This window comes from Bos mutus, chromosome 4 (genome assembly GCF_027580195.1).
Source record: "Bos mutus isolate GX-2022 chromosome 4, NWIPB_WYAK_1.1, whole genome shotgun sequence".
Lineage (NCBI taxonomy): Eukaryota > Metazoa > Chordata > Mammalia > Artiodactyla > Bovidae > Bos > Bos mutus.
Genome location: NC_091620.1, coordinates 6,474,829 through 6,497,031, shown reverse-complemented (window position 1 = coordinate 6,497,031; position 22,203 = coordinate 6,474,829). Strand labels below are relative to the sequence as shown.

Here is a 22,203-nt window from a genome sequence, read left to right as displayed (position 1 = left end):
ACAAACTGTGGAAAATTCTTAAAGAGATGGGAATACCAGACCACCTTACCTGCCTCCTGAGAAACCTGTATGCAGGTCAAGAAGCAGCAGTTAGAAATGCACATGGAACAATGGGCTGGTTCAAAATTGGGAAAGGAGTACATCATGGCTGTAGATTGTCACCCTGCTTATTTAACTCATATGCAGAGTACATCATGCAAAATGCTGGAATGAATGAATCACGAGCTGGAATCAAGATTGCCAGGAGAAGTATCAGCAACCTCAGATATGCAGATGATACCACTCTAATGGTAGAAAGTGAAGGGGAACTAAAGAGCCTCTTGATGAACGTGAAAAAGGAGAGTGAAAAAGCTGGCTTAAAACTCAACATTCAAGAAATTAAGATCATGGCATCCGGTCCCATCACTTGATGACAAATAGATGGGGAAACAGTGACAGGTTTTCTTTTCTTGGACTCCAAAATCACTGTGGCCGGTGACAGCAAACCATGAAATTAAAAGATGCTTGCTGCTTGGAAGAAAAGCTATGACAAACCTAGACAGTATATTAAAAAGCAGAGACATTATTTTGCTGACAAAGGTCCGTATAGTCAAAGCTATGGTTTTTCCAGTAGTCATATATGGATGTGAGAGTTGGACTATAAGGAAAGCTGAGCACCAAAGAATTGATGCTTTTGAGCTGTGGTGTCAGAGAAGATTCTTGAGAGTCCCTTGGACTGCACGGAGATCAAACCAGTCAATCCTAAAGGAAATAACACTGAATATTCTTTTGAAGGACTGATGCTGAAGCTGATGCTCCAATACTTTGACCACTTGATGAGAACAGCTGACTAAACACCCTGATGCTCAGAAAGATTGAAGGCAGGAGGAGAAGAGGTGAAGAGGATGAGATGGTTGGATGGCATCATCGACTCAATGGACATGAGTTTGAGCAAACTCCAGGAGATTGTGAAGAACAGGGAAGCCTGGTGTTCTGCAGTTCATGGAGTTGCAAAGAGTCAGACACTGAACAACACTGGTCGTTGTTACTTTCCTTCTTTGTATCTTGATGAATCATACTGTATAAAGTTTTATCAGTTTTATCAGTGTTTTCCAAGAACCAGCTTTTGACTTTTTTCTCTTGTATGCTTATTTATTAACTTACTGACATGCCTTCTTATCTTCATTACTTCCTTCCTTTTGTGTTCTCTGGTTTCGATTTGGTGTTCTTTTTCTAGCTTGTTAAGTTAGATGTTCAGCCTTCCTTTGTTTAAACTGCTTTTATTTATATCTACAAATTTCCCTCTCAGATCTGCTTCATTCCCATCTTTCAAGTTTAAAGATGTGTTTTTCATTATCATTTAGTCATAGTTTTTCTAAGCTCTTCTTTTGATTATCTTTTAACTATAAAATTTTATAGTTTAATTTCCAATCTGTTATTAGTTTTCTATTCAGCTTGCTAATGATTTCTGGCTTAACTTGTGGTAATCAGAGACCATACCACATGAATTAAATCCTCTGAAATTTGTTAAGATTTGATTTGTGACTCAGAATCTGGTCTTTTTTAGTCAAAGTTTCATTTTCATTTTAAGACAGTGCAAATCCTACAGTTACTGGTTTGTGTGCTACATATATCATTTCCATCATTTATCAATCGTGTTATTTAAATATTCTAAATTTTACTGTTTCGCTTAACTACTTCCCCGGCGGCTACGGTCCGTGGAGTCACAGAGTGGCGGACACGACTGGACAGCTAACACTTTCACGTGTTCTATAGTCACTGAGAGACGTGTATTAAAATCTCCAGCTATAATTGTGGACTTAACTATATCTCCATTTATTTATTTCACTGTTTGCTTTACACACTTCAAGGTTATGTTATTAGGGGCACCCCCGTTTCATGTTTTGTCTTCCTGTAAGCTGTCCATGTTTAGTAACGCGCCTTGCCTTAAAAATAAGTCTACATTAGTGTAGCTATGTCTGCCTTCTTTTCTTTGATATCTGCAAGATTCATCTCTATTTTACATTTGCGTGTTCTGTAAGCTCCACTTAATTGAGATTTGTTCTTTACTTCCAGTCTGTTTTTAGTCGTGCACACAGTGTCTTCCGCTCACGTTCCGACTGCTTGCTGGCAAGCTGCACTTTCAGTCTGCCTCCATCTCTTCGCTATTGTCTCAGCTGTTCTGTGGCCCCTGCACTCTATTCGTGTTTGTTTTTAAGTTGTCAAGTGTTTTTATTATTCCAGTGTTTCCCTTTTGGATCGTTAGTCGTATATTCAGTGCTTCTTCCTCTGGTTTCCACCTCATGTTAACAAAGTGCATCCGTGTCTCACAGGCATTAACCTCCAGTTACTATTTCCATCTCTTCCAGGTAACTCAAGCCTTCCCTTCAGCCTCATGACTTCTGCGTCATTGTCATGTATTCTAATTGTGCACATATTTTAAATGCCACATGCGTGATCACTATTTTTGTTATTTTCAAACTCAGTATTTGTTTAGAATTGCCCATCTTCCTCTTTCCTTCCTGCATCTTCACGTTTCCATCTGGGTCAACTTCCTCCCTGAAGATCTCCTTTTAGGAGACCAGGCCTCCCAGCAATGAATTCTCATGGCTATTGATTGCCTGAAATCATCTTAATTTTGCCTTCACTTTTGAGGATATTTTTGAGAGGACCGAATTCTTTGTTGGCAGTTACTCTTTTTCATCACTTTGAAGATATACATCGTTATTTCTTTTGAAAGTCAGCTTCCAGTCTCACCATAATGCTGCTGAAGGATGAGTCTTTTTCTCTGGGTCCTTTGAAGATTTTTTTCTTTGTCTTTGGTTTTTAGCACTTTTGCTGTCATGGGCTTTAGTGTGGTTTTCTGTGTAATCCTCCTTCTTGGGGTTAGTGGAATTCCTTTAATCTGTTATTATATTTTATCAGTTTCAAAAATTCTTGGCCAGCAGCTCTTCAAATATTTCCTCTACCTTATTCTCTCTCTCCTTTCTTTCTGAAACACCATTTTCACATGATAAATATTTTCAACATTTCCTGTATACTTCCTCTTATTTCTTTCTATGTTCCATTAATTCGTTTCTCTCTACCTTAGACATGGGCTTCCCAGCTGGCTCAGTGGTAAAGAATCCTGTCAGTGCAGGAGACACGAGAGACACAGATTTGATGCCTGGGTTGGAAAGATCCCTTGGTGGAGGAAATGGCAACCTGCTCAGTATTCCTGCCTGGAAAATCCCATCGACAGAGGAGTGTGGCAGGCTGCAGTCCATGGGTTGCAAAGAGTCAGACACGATTAAGTGCACATGCATGCAGGACTTTAGACACAGTCTACCAATCTGTTTTCCAACTTATAATAATACTCTATTTTACTGTGTCTAATCTAATATTTAAACCCAGCTATTTAATTCTTAATTTCATGGGTTTTTTAAAATTTTCAATTTTCCATTTGATTTTTACAATTAATACCATCCTCTAGCCAGTATCAGTTCAGTCACTCAGTTGTGTCAGACTCTTTGTGACCGCATGGGCTGCAGCACACAGGGCTTCCCTGTCCCTCACCAACTTCTGGAGCTTGCTCAAACTCATGTCCATCGAGTCGGTGATGCCATCCAGCCATCTCATCCTCTGTCATCCCCTTCTCCTCCCGCCTTCAATCTTTCCCAGCATCAGGGTCTTTTCCAGTGAGTCAGCTCTTCACATCAGGTGACCAAAGTATTGGAGCTTCAGGTGCAGCATCAGTCCTTCCAATGAATATTCAGGACTGATTTCCTTTAGGATGGACTGGTTTGATCTTGCAGTGCAAGGGACTCTCAAGAGTCTTCTCCAGCACCACAGTTCAAAAGATCAATTCTTCGGCACTAAGTCAGAAGTAAAGGGAAATATTTATTAGCGCACCATCCTCTAATTTTCTTGGATATATTAATCAGAGCCATTTTATAGTCATGTCTTAAAATACCAGTATCTGGATCTCTATCTATTCTATTTTTGTTTTTCCATTTTTAACTGCATTTGATCATTTGGTACTATTTCTGGCATATTTATTAATTGATTATTGAAGTTACATATAATTAAATCATAGAGGCTTTAGATGGTATCATACCATAGAGAGTATTTACTCTTTCTAGCAAGATGGGCAGACAAGCCTGAGCCAGGCAGGGACTGAGTCAATCTAAGGCCGCATTTTAGGCTCTCTGAAGGCTGGTTTGTCATTATTCCTAAGTCACAGCCCTTTAGGGGTTTCAGATGAAAACCTAGGAATCCTTCTACTCATCCAACAAATGAACACCTTGGGAAATGGAAAAAAAGAGAAGGAAAATCTCTTAGGTAACTGCCTGCAGAATTTGAGGCTCCCTGTGGCTTCCTTTTCTCCACTCTGTTGCCTTGAAAGCCCTTAACGTCTTTTGTCGTCCGTTCCATCTGGTGACGCTGTTACAAGCTCTGGGCCTCCGCTCTGTAATCAGCGCTGTGCCCTAAAACCTGGGTTAACCCTCAGCCAGGAGATGAGAGGAGGCTGCAGTGCCTGATGCTCCCTCCTCACCAGGGCCCCAGCCCTTTAGATCCCAGCCGCCTCAGCTGCCCTCCAGAGCTCTGTAGACAGCTTTTTAAATCAGGGATGACGTGGGAGAGAGGTCAGATAAGTTTCTCTTTGGAGCCACAGGTGGAAGTCTGCTTAGAATATATTTTTAATGTCCTTCAAATTTGTAAACTCTACTTCAACTTGAGGAGTTAATGTTTTAATGATCTTGGAAGTTCATTTGTGTGGAACAGCTTGTCTCCAAACAATAAAAAGTCAGAGTTAAATCAAATATCTAATTAAATCTTCTCCAAAGCAGAATTTATGTGTTGTAAAATGATTATAAACAAAATGTTCTTAACATGTTTTAGAGAAGCAAATACCACATAAAGTTGTTCAAAGACAGGTCCTTTGAGGTGGTCTTGCAGGAAGTTTGCTGCAGAGACACATGGTGTTCACATCTGTGAAGTGGGGCATGCTTCTGCAGGCTCAGATGCGCCGTGGCTGTGCTGTCCACATTTATCCCAAAGCCCTGTTTCTAGGACTCTGCTCTAAGGCGCAAAGTCAGAAACAAAGGGCAATATTGATACCCAAAAATGTGTACCGTAATGCAAAGCAGAAACCATCTTGAATACACAAGGAATACTTAAATTGTTCAGTTCAGTTCAGTTCAGTCGCTCAGTCGTGTCTGACTCTTTGCAACCCCATGAATTGCAGCACGCCAGGCCTCCCTGTCCATCACCAACTGCTGGAGTCTACCCAAACTCATGTCTATTGCGTCGGTGATGCCATCCAACCACCTCATCCTCTGTGGTCCCCTTCTCCTCCCACTTTCAATCTTTCCCAGCATCAGGGTCTTTTCTGAGTCAGTTCTTTGTATCAGGTGGCCAAAGGATTGGAGCTTCAACATCAGTCCTTTCAATGAACACCCAAGACTGATTTCCTTTAGGATGGACTGGTTGGATCTTCTTGCAGTCCAAGGGACTCTCAAGAGTCTTCAACATTGTTCACTTCCATAAAAAAGAAGCTTTAACATTAAAGCCACACAGGCATCTGTCGAAGTGTTTAACTGTCCATCTCCTCCCTCTTCCCATGACTCCCATTCCCCCACCCCATCCTCCCCTTCACCCTCCTCAACCCCGCCCCCCCACACCCCTCCCTCCCTCCCCCCCACACCCCTCCCTCCCTCCTCCCCGTCCCCATCCTTCCTCCCCTTCGCCCTCCTCACCCCCCGCCCCCCTCCCCCCTCCCCATCCTTCCTCCCCTTCGCCCTCCTCGCCCCCCGCCCCTCCCCCACGCGCCCCCCACCTCCCCTCGGCAGGAAGCTGCACTGCACCCGGAACTACATCCACCTGAACCTGTTCTTGTCCTTCATCCTGCGGGCCGTCTCGGTGCTGGTCAAGGACGACGTGCTGTACTCCAGCTCTGGGATGCTGCACTGCCTGGACCTGCCATCCTCCTGGGTAAGGCTGTACGGGGCTGGGCCCTCTAGGCAGCCTTGTTTACTCCTGCCTGCCACCGACCTCCGTCTGTGATGAGGTCCAGAGCCGGCTTCACCGAGGCCCCGGTCAAGGTGGGGTGGGGTCCGGCCTGCGCTCAGAGCAACTCAGGGCGGCAGGTGCCGTGAGTGGGGGCACAGGCGCTGCCCGCTGGGAGGTCACGGCCTGAGCGCTGATGCGGGCAAAACCAGACTTGCTCGAGGGCACCGCCGGAGGGACCAGCAGCAGCCGGGGGCTGGAAGAAAGGGACACGGGTGGGCACGTGCGACGCCGTTTTCTCCCTTGTGTCCGGGATTCTGAGCGGTGGATGCTTCCAGCTGGCAGGACGGGTACCACCTGGGGAGCGTGGCCCTGGCACCTGCCCAGGACACAGTGCGGTGAATGGGCCACGCAGGGATCGCCCGGACTGGGAGTTTGTGCGGTGCAGGCGGGGCATGCGGTGGACTTAGTGGGGCTTTAGGAGGAAGCTGAGTTTGGTGCATTCATGGAGCGTGCCGCGGTCCAGTGCTTCCCTCGTCCGGGTTCTTCATGTCACCCGGTCAGGTCGGCTCTTCCACGCGGAGCCAGAGCCGGCTTTCCACCGGCATCCGGCATGGATGGACCCATCTGCTGACTCCATTCCTCTGGACTGAAGAAGTCTGAATCAGGGTCTTTCTAAGACAGTAAAGCCTTTACCACACTAGAGCAGCTGCTTCCCGGCCCGCAGGTTAATATACCCTGGGGACAGTCCCTCCGCGAGGCGTGTGGACTGACTGCAACAGTAAAATCAGCAGCACGGCCCTCCACTCGGACGTCCCACCCCAGGTGGAAGGGGAGCCCTGGGCTCTTGTCCCGGGATGGAGTCTCCTCTGCACAGACGGGGGTCCCCCAGAGGCCAGGACCCGGGAGACCCAGTTCTCCTCCGGCTGAGAAATCTTCTGCTGCTTCTCTGCCTTACTCAGAACTCTGCTACAAGGAGCCCTCCTTACTTAGCTCCTCCTTCATTAAAGGATGTAGTGACCCTGATGGACCCATGGACACCAGGCCCTTGACCTGAGCAGTATGCTGTCCTGCTGTGTAGACAGAGGACCTGGCCGGCTCCAGGCTGAGGGAGGTGGGGGTGGAGGAATGGGAACTTGGATGTCCCTGCCCCAAGTCCCACCTGCCTGGAGCGTTAGGGGCAAACTCAGAGGTCTGAAACATCTGAACAGGGGTACTCCCAGAGAGGAGGGCAGGAGGTTGGGCTGGGGGCCTGACTTTGCCGAGGGTCCTGGGCTCCACAGCCCAGGATAGAATAGAGGGGCAGAGAGGGGAGAGGGAGCAGGAGAAAGGGAAGTGAGCAGAGCCTGTCAACACACACAGATGCACCCGTGCAGGCAGACACACAGCAGTGTGTGCTCACATATGTGCATGCAGACACACAGCCATGTGTGTGCTCAGAGATGTGCATGCAGACACACAGCAGTGTGTGCTCACACACGTGCATGCAGACACATAGCCATGTGTGCCCACACCCAGGCACACACACACTCTTCACATTCTGTCCCATCAAGAAAGTTTGGCTCCAACCCTGGAAGGACAGCTCTGAAGACAGGGGCTTTGAGTGGTGCTGGGGGAGCCCACGTCCTCGAGTGTGGGGCAGCTGGCACACAAGACACCAGAAACCACGAAAGTGGCCGTGGCCGTGGCCCTCGCCTCTGCTGCTCGCTGAGCAGTGAGGGCTCCGGGCTTCAGGCCCGCAGAGGTGACAAAGCCTCCTTCCCCAGCCCTGCAGCCGTCACTTCCACACGTTTAAGTAAGATCTCCTGTTTGCTTGCTCTTAGCACCTGTGGACGCTGTAAGTCTCCCCAGCACCGTAGGGAGTTGCTTATGTCCCCATAGGGCCCGAGAGGCAAGCGTTCCCAGGTGTGACCCCGGATTGTGCCTTGGACAGTCATGGACGTGGGTGCAGTTTTCTCGTCCTTTGCAAGGGGTTGGCCCTCAAAGAAGCCAGCTGTACTGGCTCATAAAGTGGACCTAGAGACAGAACCCGGCTTCCGTCCCTACCAAGGCCAGCCCACACACACGGGCACCTCGCTGCTGCTCCTTGGCTTGGGTTTCATCCAAACCGTGGAAACCGGCTGCAGTCTGGAGAAAAGAAGCGACCCGAGGGCCACCCGAAGCTGACCTTCAGCAGGACCTCCTGCAGGCCCTGGGGCTCAGCGCCCTGCACGCCTGGCTGCCGTGGGTGGTAGAGGCTCCCAGATGGCACAGGACTGGCCAAGGACCCGCTGGGAACCAAGCAGGGTGCAGTCCTGGCCGCTGGCCTCTCGGCCTTCCCACGACTGAAGGTCAGCAGACAGCCCCTCACCCCAGAGCCTCTGCCCTTGGAGTGTGTTGATGGCGTATGAGCTGCAGTGAAGAAGTGCAGACATGGCATTTTAAACCTTTTACTAAGAAGAAGGAATTGGAATCATGTTAAACACACTTTGTCTTTTTTCCTCCTTCAACAGTGTATCTTGGAAACTCTGAGTCTACCAGGGTCCCAGGGTCTCTTACTTTGAATCTGGAAGGTGTGACGTAGTCTGTGCGACCATCCCGCCAGTAACAGACACACCTTGGTTTCTCTTTCTGCCACCACTCGGTCAGGGGGGACTGGAGAGAGACTGGAGGCAGTGAAGGGCACGTGTATTTAAGTTGTAACAAGCAGAGCTGGTCGCCGTGGGCGCCCCGTGTACAGGATGCCCCTGCCCTGGCCAGCAGGGCTCACCGTGGGCCCCTCCACCCTCGGGCGTGGGCTCCTTCTCCCCGACACCAGGCCGGCCTCTGTCAGTGTTCCAGCGAGGGGCGCCAGTCCCGGGGTCTCATCGATGGGGGGCTCCTTCTCCCCGACACCAGGCCGGCCTCTGTCAGTGTTCCAGCGAGGGGCGCCAGTCCCGGGGTCTCATCGATGGGTTTTAGCGTGCCTCTTTCCACTTACCGGGCCCAGCCCTGCTGTCCTCCACATGCCGGACCCCCGCCCCACACTCGGCTTTGGTAAAGCTTAACTGCCTTAGAAAGAAACAGAGCGAGAGAAACCTAGTGCCAGGCACCGGCAGCGAGCGGCCTGGAGATGTGCAGCCGCGCCTGCCTGAAGGGCTGCCAGGCGTTTCTTGCCCGCCCACCAAGTGCACGTGCGCGGGTCTATCCGCACGTCTTCGTGTATCCAGCCCATCCGTCCACAAGTATGTATCTGGGCTGCAGGCTGTAAAGATACAGAATACTAAACGTGCTGGGGGGTTGTTTTCGGTGCATTTATATAAGCTTAGTGACCTAAAGCCTAAATTTCCCCTTTCTAAACACCTGAGGAAACATTTTGTTTGGTGGTTTCTCTTGTTTTTTCCTTTACTTCTTGTCTCTTGTTAAGAGTCCACAGTGAGCAGGGAGAGAGGAGGGAAGTGGGAGTGAGCGGAGGGTTAGTGGGGACGAGGCGGCCGGGGGAGGGGGGCCGGGCCTCACGCGTCACCCAGGGTGACCGTCCCCTCGGGCGTGGTGTGCGTCTGCCCGGCCCGTGTCGCCCTCCGCAGGTTGCAGGCCTCGCCGGACGCGCACACGCACACGCTCGCGCCTCCGGGAGGCACCTCCGCGCTCCTTGCGCAGCGGGGCCGGAGCCGGGCCTGTGGCGCGCGCTCACGCGGCCCTCCCCGTGCAGGTGGGCTGCAAGCTGAGCCTGGTCCTGTTCCAGTACTGCATCACGGCCAACTTCTACTGGCTGCTGGTGGAGGGGCTCTACCTCCACACCCTGCTCGCCGTCAGCTTCGCCCCCGGCCGGCGCTTCCGGGCCTACCTCCTGATCGGATGGGGTGAGGACTCCCCCTGCCTGCCAGGTGCCCCTGGCTCGGACCTACCCACAGAGACCCTCTCCGCTCAGAAAAACCCTGGGCTGCCCCGGAGGAAGGGAGTCAACACCTTAATGTTTTGGGAGCCAGGAAATGAAAGTGAAAGTTGCTCAGTCGTGTCGGACTCATTGCAACCCCATGGACTACACAGTCCATGGAATTCTAAGTATTCTTACTGGAGTGGGTAGCCTTTCCCTTCTCCAGGGTATCTTCCCGACCCAGGGATTGAACCCAGGTATCCCACGTTGCAGGAGGATTCTTTACCAGCTGAGCTACCAGGGAAGCCCTAGAACCTGGTTTAAAACCACTGTGACTCTCATTCCTGGGGTGAACCCCAACCGAGGCGGGGGGTCAGGGGAGAACCAGAAAGAAGGGGCCTGGGAGAAGGAGCAGGGAGACCATCCCCAGCGAGGTCCCCCTAACGTGCTCATCAGTGGGGCTCTGCCTAAGCTGGAATCGGAAAGGGGTGAAGCTGCGGGCCCCACCTTCGCAGTGAGGGGCGCCCCTTCAGGTCTCTGCCAAGTCGGGACACAGCCTCTCCAGCACGTTGGTACCAACATCCAGAAACACATGCGTTTCAGGCCTGTGAAGCCTTCAAACTCGTATTTAATTATCTTCACTGCTTAGTAAGGCGTGAGGGTAAGCCTGTGTGTATTTATGAAGCTGCTGCCGCCGCCGCCAAGTCACTTCAATCATGTCCAACTCTGTGCAACCCCGTAGACAGCAGCCCACCAGGCTCCTCTGTCCATGGGATTTTCCAGGCAAGAGTACTGGAGTGGGGTGCCATTGCCTTCTCCATATTTATGAAGAGTTTCCATTAATCTGTCCGTCAGAAAGCCCTTGTCCCTGCTGGCAGGGGGCTCACGAAGGCTCCCGTGTGCGTCCCCATTGGGCTGGTCCAGGTGGCCAGCGCCAGGCCGGGGTGACCGGGTGTCTCTCTGCAGGCATCCCCACTGTCTGCACGGGTGCGTGGACTGTGGCTCGGCTCTTGCTGGAGGACACGGGGTGAGTGCTGTGCCTGTGGCTGAGGGGGAGCGCCGCTGACAGAGGGCCTGGCGAGCCAGAGGGCAGCTTTGTGTCTAGGCAGAAGGCAGCCTCTGGACGCTCAGGGGGCGACTCAGGGTGGGGACCTCGGACAGGTGCCACGGAGCAGGTGGAGCTGAATGGGGGCTGGCCGTGGAGCGGGGCCTAGGGTCTGCCAGGCAGAGACAGAGCCACGTCTCAGGGAGACGTGTGGCCCGGAGCCAAGTGGGAGCCCAGCAGGAGGGCATCCGGGCTCAGCCCTCTGAGGCCCTGCGGCTGGGCCAGGCCCAGAGGCTTCTGCTGTGTGCACGGTGGGGCAGGCCGTGCCTAGCCTGAGGCACCCCAGCTCCCACCATGGAGCCCAGCAGCTGCTGTGCCTCGTGCAGGCCCGGGTCCACCTGCCGCCCCCTCCCAGCCGCCCCCTGCCAGTAACAAACACCCCAAGCTTGGCGCTCACACAGGTCCAGTTTATTGGTGTGCTTCTGTCCCTGGCTCTTTGGGCAGCTCTCCAGCTCAGTCTTGCTCACTCACTGCCGTGGGCCTCTACCTGCAGGGGAGGCCGGGGCTGCAGGTCTAGACAGGCCACACTGAGTTCCAGGACTCCACACCCTCCTGTCGGAACCAGCCAGGCTCCAGAGCAAGGGTGGGTCTGTTCTGCTGGGAGGGGTGTGAGTTAACAGGCAATCGGGGGGCGTTGTACAAGCCTGCTGTCCCAGCTTCCTCCCGGAGACAGGGCGTGGCGGTCAGGAGGGACCACCCAACAAACCTGTGAGTCAGGGGTTCATCGTGGCGGGGTGGGGGGTGCCGGCTGGTTTGGCAAGCCCCTTCGAAGGGGTGCAGCCACAGGCCTGTGTTATCCTCCTATGCTTCGTTTGTAGATGGAATCCGTGATAATGTGATTTTCCTTCTCTTTCTTCAATAGTTGCTGGGATACCAATGACCACAGTGTTCCTTGGTGGGTTATACGAACACCAATTTTAATTTCTATTATAGTAAGTGACTTCTGTGTGGAAACCTGAGTTACCACCAGGCTGCACTTGGGCAGAGAGCCCTGTGGTGAATACAGACGGCCCCGTTCCACTCAGCCTCTCGAGACAAGAATCCCAGGCTGAGCTCTACCACAGGTGGCTCGGCCCACCGTCAGGAGGAAGGGGAGGGCAAGAGGGAGATGCACCTTTGGAGGGGGGCACAGTCAGCTCCCCAAAGTGTGCAGCCTTGGATCTGAACTGGATTTCCATCTGTGGAATGCACGTCTTAATGTTCTCAACTAAACTGCTGCAGCCTGGGGTCAACACATAGGTGACGCCACAGACAGACTGCCCTGCTCTGACCTGGGGGGCGGGCAGGGGGAGCAGACCCGACTGGGCAGGGCACTGGCGCTCCTGAGCCAGTGGGGCCCGGAGCCCCATTTTGGGCGAGGCTGAGCTGCAGACATCCTGGCCTCGCCGCCTCCCTTGCAGGGGGACTTCACACCCTGAAATGTCATCTCTTTTTGTGCAGGTCAATTTCATCCTTTTTGTTAGCATTATACGAATTTTACTGCAGAAGTTGACGTCCCCAGATGTCGGTGGCAACGACCAGTCACAGTACAAGTGAGTATGTGTTTTGAGCCAGCTCCGAACCACCCTCAGCAGCCGCACGCGGCCTGACAACTTGGAGTACGTGTGTGCAGAGCAGAGAAACTGGGGCCTGGGGACCCACACATGACCCCACGTCGTCTCCTTTAGCCACAGGAGTGTGCCCTGGGCCAATTTACAGGGACCCCTAGACTTGGAGTGACCTGTCCAAGGGCAGCGTCGCCAAGGCCATTGTTCAGGCTGGGTGCTTCCCTTGCCGCCAGTGTGCACAGCCTCTGGAGAGCTGGGTATCCAAGTGTCTGTCCACTCTCCTCTTTTGTACCCTGACCTTTCTCCTTGGCCACACGTCTTTGCATTTTATATTTGGTTCTGTCTTCCCTGTCTGACCACAGGGTCCAGGCAACACCTCATGTGGGCCTTGTACTTAATAACGACTCAGATTATCTTCACGACCAAGATAATCACGATGGTGTGATCACTGACCTAGAGCCAGACATCCTGGAATGGGAAGTCAAGTGGGCCTTAGAAAGCATCACTACAAACAAAGCTAGTGGAGGTGATGGAATTCCAGTTGAGCTATTTCAAATCCTGAAAGATGATGCTGTGAAAGTGCTGCACTCAATATGCCAGCAAATTTGGAAAACTCAGCAGTGGCCACAGGACTGGAAAAGGTCAGTTTTCATTCCAGTCCCAAAGAAAAGCAATGCCAAAGAATGCTCAAACTACCACACAATTGCACTCATCTCACATGCTAGTAAAGTAATGCTCAAAATTCTCCAAGCCAGGCTTCAGCGATATGTGAACCATGAACTTCCTAATGTTCAAGCTGGTTTTAGAAAAGGCAGAGGAACCAGAGATCAAATTGCCAACATCCGCTGGATCATCGAAAAAGCAAGAGAGTTCCAGAAAAACACCTATTTCTGCTTTATTGACTATGCCAAAGCCTTTGACTGTGTGGATCACAATAAACTGTGGAAAAGTCTGATAGATGGGAATACCAGACCACCTGATCTGCCTCTTGAGAAACCTATATGCAGGTCAGGAAGCAACAGTTAGAACTGGACATGGAACAACAGACTGTTTCCAAATAGGAAAAGGAGTACATCAAGGCTGTATATTGTCACCCTGCTTATTTAACTTCTGTGCAGAGTACATCATGAGAAAGGCTGGGCTGGAAGAAGCACAAGCTGGAATCAAGATTGCCGGGAGAACTATCAATAACCTCAGATATGCAAATGACACCACCCTTCTGGCAGAAAGTGAAGAGGAACTAAAAAGCCTCTTGATGAAAGTGAAAGTGTAGAATGAAAAAGTTGGCTTAAAGCTCAACATTCAGAAAACGAAGACCATGGCATCTGGTCCCATCACTTCATGGGAAATAGGTGGGGAAACAGTGGGAACAGTGTCAGACTTTATTTTGGGGGGCTCCAAAATCACTGCAGATGGTGACTGCAGCCATGAAATTAAAAGATGCTTACTCCTTGGAAGAAAAGTTATGACCAACCTAGACATCATACTGAAAAGCAGAGACATCACTTTGCTAACAAAGGTCTGTCTAGTCAAGGCTATGATTTTTCCAGTGGTCATGTATGGATGTGAGAGTTGGACTGTGAAGAAAGCTGAGTGCTGAAGAATTGATGCTTTTGAACTGTGGTGTTGGAGAAGACTCTTGAGAATCCCTTGGACTGCAAGGAGATCCAACCAGGCCATCCTAAAGGAGATCAGCCCTGGGTGTTCTTTGGAAAGACTGATGCTAAAGCTGAAACTCCAGTACTTTGGCCACCTCATGTGAAGAGTTGACTCATTGGAAAAGACTCTGATGCTGGGAGGGATTGGGGGCAGGAGGAGAAGGGGAGGCCAGAGGATGAGATGGCTGGATGGCATCACCGACTCGATGGATGTTAGTCTGAGTGAACTCCGGGCGTTGGTGATGGACAGGGAAGCCTGGCGTGCTGTGATTCCTGGGGTCGCAAAGAGTCGGACACGACTGAGCGACTGAACTGAACTGGTGTTTGTTGCCTGAATGGTAACAGAAAGGTGGATATCATCTCCCTCATTAGAAAGAGAGCAGAGTTTAAGTAATCACCCACCCTCATCCAGCTAATTAACGAGGACTGAGAACTCTGTAAAGGAACTGGAAGACTCTGTAAATCTATCAAGAATTTATAAAGAAAAATAAAGTCTGCGACTCGAGTGTAACTAAAACTAGTCCAGTGTGGAGGGGCTGGTGCAGCTGGTCCAGCCTTGGGTTCAGGCAAACGGGGGCGGGAATTGCAGACCCCGAAGATGCGGATAATAGAATCTACTCTTTTTTCAGAATAACAAAAAAGGCAGAGCACATCTGTGATGCTCGCCTGGCTGTATTTTGGTGTGTTTTCTGTCTCCATCTCATAACAGAAGTGGCAGATCCCCAGGCACAGGAGTCCCACCTCTAAGCCCCCTTTCTAGAGACCAGCAGAGTCTCAACTGCAGGAGTCCAGGCAGGTCTCTCTGACATCTGCCTAATGGGCTGCTTCCTGCAGAACCTCAGCCTCACTTGCCGGGTGGACACCGGCCGCGGTGCTGAAGCCCGCGAGACTGCCATGTGCTATGGTCAGACGGTCAGGCCTGTACATGCTGGTGGGGGGTCCTGAGGCCTCCCCGCCCAGCGAGGCCCTGGTCACGCGTGCAGCTGGGGCAGAGCTTGTGCAGATCACCCAATACAAGGAAACCCCTTGTGAACTCTGTAGGTGTCTCAAAACACGTCAGCAAAGTGGTGACTTCTTTCTGAGTATTCGGTTCAGTTAATTCAGTCGCTCAGTTGTGTCCAACTGTTTGTGACTCCATGGACTGCAGCACGCCAGGCTGCCTGTCCTTCACTATCTCCTGGAGTTTTCTCAAACTCATGTCCATTGAGTTGGTGATGCCATCCAACCATCTCATCCTCTGTCATCCCCTTCTCCTCCCGCTTTCGATCTCTCCCAGCATCAGGGTCTTCCCAAGTACTGGGTGGTGCCAACCCAGCAGAGCAGGTGGGGAGGAGCCGGAGGCACCCCTCCCTTGGTTCCCTCCACGTTGCCAGGATGAGGCTGGTCATCCGGGTGGTGGCTCGTTGCTGGGGTCATGAGGGGGCCCAGCCCCTGCCTGCCTGCCCGTCCTCCCGGTGACCCCAGGGCTCCTGACCCTCAGACCGTGGTGGGGTCACTGCATCAGATACAGCCACGGGGACTCCCCCGGGAAGAGGCCAGGTCACCCGAAGAGACCTGACGTAACTGGATGGGGTGCAGTTTGGATTCCAAGTCTGAAGAGCCCCCCCGATGACTCTTGTGTGCAGCTGTGAGAGTCCCTGGCTCACAGCAGTTTCTCCGAGGGGGTTCTGCTCAGCAGCTGCAGCACCTCTGTGCACTTGAAGAAGGACTCAGCACTGAGACCCAGACGCTGAGTCGGAGGAGGCCCGCTTCAGCATGGCCTCGGGCGGTGCCGGGGCCGGTGCTGGGGCCTGGGAAATGCTGACTTAGCGGAAATGACCTGTACCTGGTTGGGGTGTGGGACAGGCTTGGGGGCAAGTAGGACTGAGTTCAGCTGTCTTGCTTTCAACACCACTGCAGTGAGAAGAAAGTCTGCTCTTTGGTTAAGAGGGTAAGAGCTCCCCGGCAGGGAAGTGAAATAGGGTCCAAGCTCTCCCACTCCTCAGATGTCTGGGCCCCACAGCAGGGTCGCCCGCAGGACCTGTCCATGGCCGTCAGGGGGACACGGTCTCACTTGTGCCCAGGGGCAGCCTTGCAGCATCTGCTCTTTGGATCTGAAACTAAAACTCGCCCCATCCTCTGGATGCTGGGGATGCTTGCCCCGTCTCTGCTTCTAAACGAGGGACACACAGGGCTGTCTGACCTGCTCAGACCAGTGCCGCCCTTTCCGATTGGCCAAGATTCCCGAGAGGGCTTTGCTGCTCTGTGGGGCAGAGTGGTGCTTGCCCCTGCTTTTGCACACTCTCCTGGGATGGGCAGAGGTGTGGCTGCGTAGGGAGGCCCTCGGTTGCCCAGAGCATGACCACTCTCTCCGCTGCAGGAGGCTGGCCAAGTCCACCCTGCTGCTCATCCCGCTGTTTGGAGTCCACTACATGGTGTTCGCTGTCTTTCCCATCCGCATCTCCTCCAAGTACCAGATTCTGTTCGAGTTGTGCCTCGGATCCTTTCAGGTGCGGCGGGCGGGGCCACGAGTCCCGGGGGTGGGGGTGGCGGGGGGTGGACCGGTGGCCTCTGACCAGTACCTTCTCCCTTTCAGGGCCTGGTGGTGGCGGTTCTCTACTGCTTCCTCAACAGCGAGGTGAGTCCCTTGGCCTCCCAGGGAAGCATAGGCTCCCGGCTCGTGGGGGATTCCTTAAAACACCCCTAAAGGACCTGCTTCCCTGGGGGCTCAGACAGTAAAGAATCCACCTCCAACGCGAGAGCCCCGGGTTCGATCCCTGGGTTAGGAAGCTCCCCTGGAGAAGGACATGGCAACCCACTCCAGTATTCTTGCCTGGAAAATCCATGGACGGAGGAGCCTGGTGAGCTACAGTCCATGGGGTCACAAAAGAGTTGGACACAACTGACCGACTTCACTTGAAAAGATCTGGAGTGGGCCCACCTTCTGGGGGTCACCCTGCCGGGGTCAATGCCACTGCCAGTGCTCATAGCTCTCTGCTCAGCCCTCCCGTGCGTCTCAGCTGCCTCCGGCTCCAGGTCAGAGCACTCTTCTCTGGCACTCCCCGCGTCCCTGTCCCCTCCTGGTTCCCAAGCCCGCCTGACTCCGTCCACGGATATCACAGCTTCCACACCCAGAAGCGGGCCACAGGGGGAGATTTGCTCTGGGGCTGCAGGCCCCCGGCTCCCGCCCGCTGAGCCCGTGCGACCGTGCCCCGCTCCAGGTGCAGAGCGAGCTGAGACGCACGTGGCGCGGCCTGTGGCCCAGCCGGCCCTCTGCCCGGGACTACCGGCTGCACAGCTCGTCCATCTCCAGGACCGGCTCCGACGGCGCCCTGCAGGGCCCCCGCGGCTCCCGGGCCCCGTCCCTGCTGCAGACGGAGACCTCAGTCATCTAAGGGTGCCTCAGTGGGGGCCCGAGCGGACTCGGCGCTGACCCCCCGGAGCCGGGCCTAGCTGAGCCCCCGGGGGACTGGGGGACCTCAAAACACCCGGGACTTAAAGCTCACGATTGTCAAACGCCAGCAGCCGGGCACTTTGTACTTCACATGTTTGGCAGACACGCCCATTTCCAAAGAGACTAACAAAGACCACAGTGGTGGAACCCAGGGCTTGGGTCCAGCGACTGTGGAAGAAGGAAGGGGTTTCTGATCTCAGCGCCAGTTCTCGGGGGGCGCAGGCCTGAGCTGGGGCGCTGGCCCTCAGGGACGTGGTTACCCCGTCTCTGCATGACCTCCACCGCTGGTCTCCCACCCCTAGTCACAGGGGCGGTCCACCCCGCTGGGTGCGGGACATGTGGGCCTCCACCCCCTCCGAGGCTTCCAGGGAGCCTCCTGCAAGCCCAGCTGGGCCCCTTGCCTCATACCCCTGGGTGCCCCGCGGCCCCGCCCTGCTCACGCCACATCGGGACTCTCGCCTCTCTGCTGCTGTGCTCAGTTCTCCAGCCGCTCTGTGACATCAGGCCCCCCTTACCAACAAGGCCATGGAGCCTTTGTCTTGGGGCATCACAGACCTGAGCGTGGGTGCCTGTCGTCAGGATGGCCGGCGCTGGGCAGCGGGGTCGGGGCGCAGGGCTGGGCTGAGGAGTAGGCTGGACAGCCTGGGCAAGACTGGGAGGCTTGTCACCCAGCAGAGGCCCCCTGGGGGTGTGCCCGGCCCCCGGTGAGAGGAGCCTGGCCCAGAGCCTGGGGCAGCCGCGGGGGGCCCGGCAGCGGAATCCCAGCTCAGACAGCGAGCAAGCCTCTCAGGGCCGCCGTATGGCGGGGGTGCTGGATGAGCACCCGGGGGTCTGTCAGCTGCCGGAGCCAAGGCCACGAGCCTAGGACTGGTGGTCCGGCCCAATGGGAGCAGGGGGGAGACTGCCTGTCACTCCCCGTTAGCAGGACAGAGGTGACCGAAGCGCCCAACGTGTCATTGCAAAGTGCTGTAAACGTGTGCCTGGAGTGTGCCCCAGCCGCCGTGAGTGGCCGCTTGAATAAAACCCATTTCGTGTCTGTTGCTGGCTGACTCTGATAGCATCAACATCCTGAGGACGTTCGGAGGAAGCCTTCCCGCCTGTGAAGAGGAGCTCCGGCGGAGGGTGGGCTGGTGGGGGCGGGCGGACGGCAGCTCAGGCCTCTGGACGCCATCGCCTCCCGGGCACTGGCACCAGTCGGGACTGCTCCTTACAGGCCTGGTCCATGCAGGGGCTCCTGGCACCCCTGGACGTGGGGAGGGGGCTGCCGCTCCCAAGACACACACCCCCGCTCCATGGAACCTGGGGACCTGCTCACCAGGGCAGGGCTGAGCACACACGTGCTCTCGTGTGTGTGCGTGCGTGTGTGCGTGCCTTCTGCGAGCAAACTCCTAACTGTGGCATTTGTACCACAGATAGACAAAATCTATTTCTAATAAACCCCATGCTCAGTCAAACCGCCTCATTCCAAGGGGAATATCGCACAGCGCCAAGGCATCGCACCTGCGATCTCCAGAGGCAGAGCTAGAGAAGACTTAGAAACGAGCGGAGACCCTCCCCTGGTGGTTTCTAAGAGCCCCAGGCTCCAGGTGACAGGACTCTGTCAGATGTCTGCTGGTGGAAGGACCTTCGTGAGGACTCGCATCAGGTCTGTCCCAGACTTGGGGAACTGAAATGAACGCACACCGTGGGGGCGGGTGTGTGCCCAGGGGCCACTTTGCAGAAGACGCCACCTCTATAGACGGAAACAGCCAGCGCCTTCCTTTCGTATCAAGAACGGCAGTTTTTTCCAGTGGTGCCATTTTCAGACTAGAGAAGCTATTCAGAGGAGCTACCAAAGCTCAAACATCAGAGGCAGATATTAGCTAAAAAGTGAAAAAGCTGTGAATTCCATCCGCCATCTGCCTCTCACCGCTCGGGAACTCAATATTACCATCATGAGTGCGTGGTGTTTTCCCGACATTTTCTTCTGGGCCCATGCAAACTTCTCTCCCTCTCTCACACTCTTTCTTCTCTTCCTCGTGGAGAGTACGTTATATTGTACAGACATTTCTGCAACTTGCCTTTCCATTGGGTCAGACGTGTGTGGATCTTGCCTGTCTAGATGTGTGCGGACTCACCCCTAACAGCTGCGTGAGTCTCCGTTGCACACACGCCAGGTTTATTCCACCCCACCCCACCCCGCTCATGAGCGTCTGAGCGCCTCTGCGTCTGCGCCAGCACTCCCGCACACCCGGCCCGGAAGTCGGGGACCCTGCGCATGCGCTGGGCTCCCGGCAGGCGTGGCCCAGGAAGAGGTGGGAGCAGTACCGCTCTGGCCGAGCTGTGGTTGACGCATCGCTGGGCTTCCCTTCTCTCTTCACTCCAATCTGCCTGTCCTCAGTCTTGAGGACGGTGAGCATCTCTTCTTTACGGAAAGCTTTTCCTTTGGTCCTGAGCCTCAGCCCGACCCACTGATGCAGGCGTCAGGGAGCCAGCCGCTGCTCCAGGTGGCCGGCCTACCTGACTCAGGCCCTGCTGAAAGTTTACAGATTAATGTGTTTATTCTTGGAAACGGGGGCGAGACTCAGCATAGACTGTGGACGATGTGCATCTGTCACCTGTTTGCGTCACTGGCCATGAGCCCTCCAAGAAGCGCGCTCAGCTTGTGTACATCAACAAAGGATTTAGGGCATCTTTTATACAGAAGCATGCTCTTTGGAAGATGGAAGGAAAAGAGCCTGTCACTTCCTCTCCTCTCTAAAGCTTTAATGAGGACAGGGGAGTGGGCAGAGGTGGCTGGAGGTCCCCTTGCTCCTGACAGCAGTCCCACCTCCCGGGCCGTCCTGACTGGAGCCCGGGACAACAGGCCTCAGTGCCAACACTGACCCAGAGCTGTCACTGGTATCGTTGTTAAAGCTGCTTATATTCAACCACTGGCACTGCACCACAGGGGATGCAAACTATTGGAATATAATCACAAAAAAAGGAGGCTGAGCAGTTCCAGTCTCTCCTTGGGAGATTTCAGTTCAGTTTAGTTCAGTGGCTCAGTCGTGTCTGATTCTTTGCGACCCCATGAATTGCAGCACGCCAGGCTTCCCTGTCCATCACCAACTCCCAGAATTCACTCAAACTCATGTCCATCGAGTCGATGATGCCATCCAGCCATCTCATCCTCTGGCCTCCCCTTCTCCTTCTGCCCCCAATCCCTCCCAGCATCAGCATCCTTTCCAATGAGTCAACTCTTCACATGAGGCGGCCAAAATATTGAAGTTTCAGCTTCTGCATCAGTCCTTCCAATGAACACCCAGGACTGATCTCCTTCAGAATGGACTGGTTGGATCTCCCTGCAGTCCAAGGGACTCTCAAGAGTCTTCTCCAACACCACAGATCAAAAGCATCAATTCTTCGGCTCAACTTTCTTCACAGTCCAACTCTCACATCCATACATGACCACTGGAAAAACCATAGCCTTGACTAGACGAACCTTTGTTGGCAAAGTAATGTCTCTGCTTTTGAATATGCTGTCCAAGTTGGTCATAACTTTTCTTCCAAGGAGTAAGCGTCTTTTAATTTCATGGCTGCAATCACCATCTGCAGTGATTTTGGAGCCCAAAAAAATAGTCTGACACTGTTTCCACTGTTTCCCCATCTATTTCCCATGAAGTGATGGGACCAGATGCCATGGTCTTCGTTTTCTGAATGTTGAGCTGTAAGCCAACTTTTTCACTCTCCTCTTTCACTGTCATCAAGAGGCATTTGAGTTCCTCTTCACTTTCTGCCATAAGGGTGGTGTCATCTGCATATCTGAGGTTATTGGTATTTCTCCCGGAAATCTTGATTCCAGCTTGTGCTTCATCCAGCCTAGCATTTCTCATGATGTACTCTGCATAAAGTTAAATAAGCAGGGTGACAATATACAGCCTTGACGTACTCCTTTTCCTATTTGGAACCAGTCTGTTGTTCCATGTCCAGTTCTAACTGTTGCTTCCTGACCTGCATATAGGTTTCTCAAGAGGCAGATCAGGTGGTCTGGTATTCCCATCCATAGAAGAATTTTCCACAGTTTATTGTGATCCACACAGTCAAAGGCTTTGGCATAGTCAATAAAGCAGAAATAGATGTTTCTCTGGAACTCTCTTGCTTTTTCGATGATCCAGTGGATGTTGGCAATTTGATCTCTGGTTCCTCTGCCTTTTCTAAAACCAGCTTGAACATCTGGAAGTTCTTCACGTATTACTGAAGCCTGGCTTGGAGAATTTTGAGCATTACTTTACTAGCGTGTGAGATGAGTGCAATCATGCGGTAAACCTTTGACGATTTAGGGTTTTACAAATCCTTGTGTGCTGGATGCCATGGGCGACAAAGTATGAGAAGCGGCGTGTAAACCCAGGACGCCTAACGACACAAGCTTTCGTATTAATCATTCAGTCATTGCGATCATGCATCCAGAATATGCAAAATTTGTGGTTTTCTGATCTTCATACAATCACAACCCTTTCAGGTTTAAGTCACACAATACAGTAAGACCCCGTGATAAGGTGACTCGTCACCCTGCAGACTCTCCCGGGCATGGGTCAATGCATTTTTCCAAAACTGCCAGCCTGCTCTGAAACCCAAGGACTCTCTGTTCTTGGCACTGTAGAAGGCCCATCTCTGGAAGCATAGTTCCAGGTTCTGTG

General features: G+C 53.1%; 1 protein-coding gene across 1 annotated transcript in view; it reads left to right on the top strand.

Moving 5' to 3' along the window:
• The window catches only part of VIPR2 (vasoactive intestinal peptide receptor 2), a 71,965-nt gene extending 50,309 nt beyond the window's left edge, over positions 1-21,656 (top strand). Inside the window, exons 6-13 of the mRNA XM_070369011.1 lie at positions 5,811-5,952; positions 9,638-9,788; positions 10,769-10,829; positions 11,770-11,839; positions 12,348-12,439; positions 16,472-16,601; positions 16,688-16,729; positions 17,313-21,656. Coding sequence (XP_070225112.1) covers positions 5,811-5,952; positions 9,638-9,788; positions 10,769-10,829; positions 11,770-11,839; positions 12,348-12,439; positions 16,472-16,601; positions 16,688-16,729; positions 17,313-17,486 — 862 coding nt within the window. The 3' untranslated portion in view covers positions 17,487-21,656. The remainder of the gene's footprint in view (positions 1-5,810; positions 5,953-9,637; positions 9,789-10,768; positions 10,830-11,769; positions 11,840-12,347; positions 12,440-16,471; positions 16,602-16,687; positions 16,730-17,312) is intronic.
• The last annotated feature ends 547 nt before the right edge of the window (positions 21,657-22,203 follow it).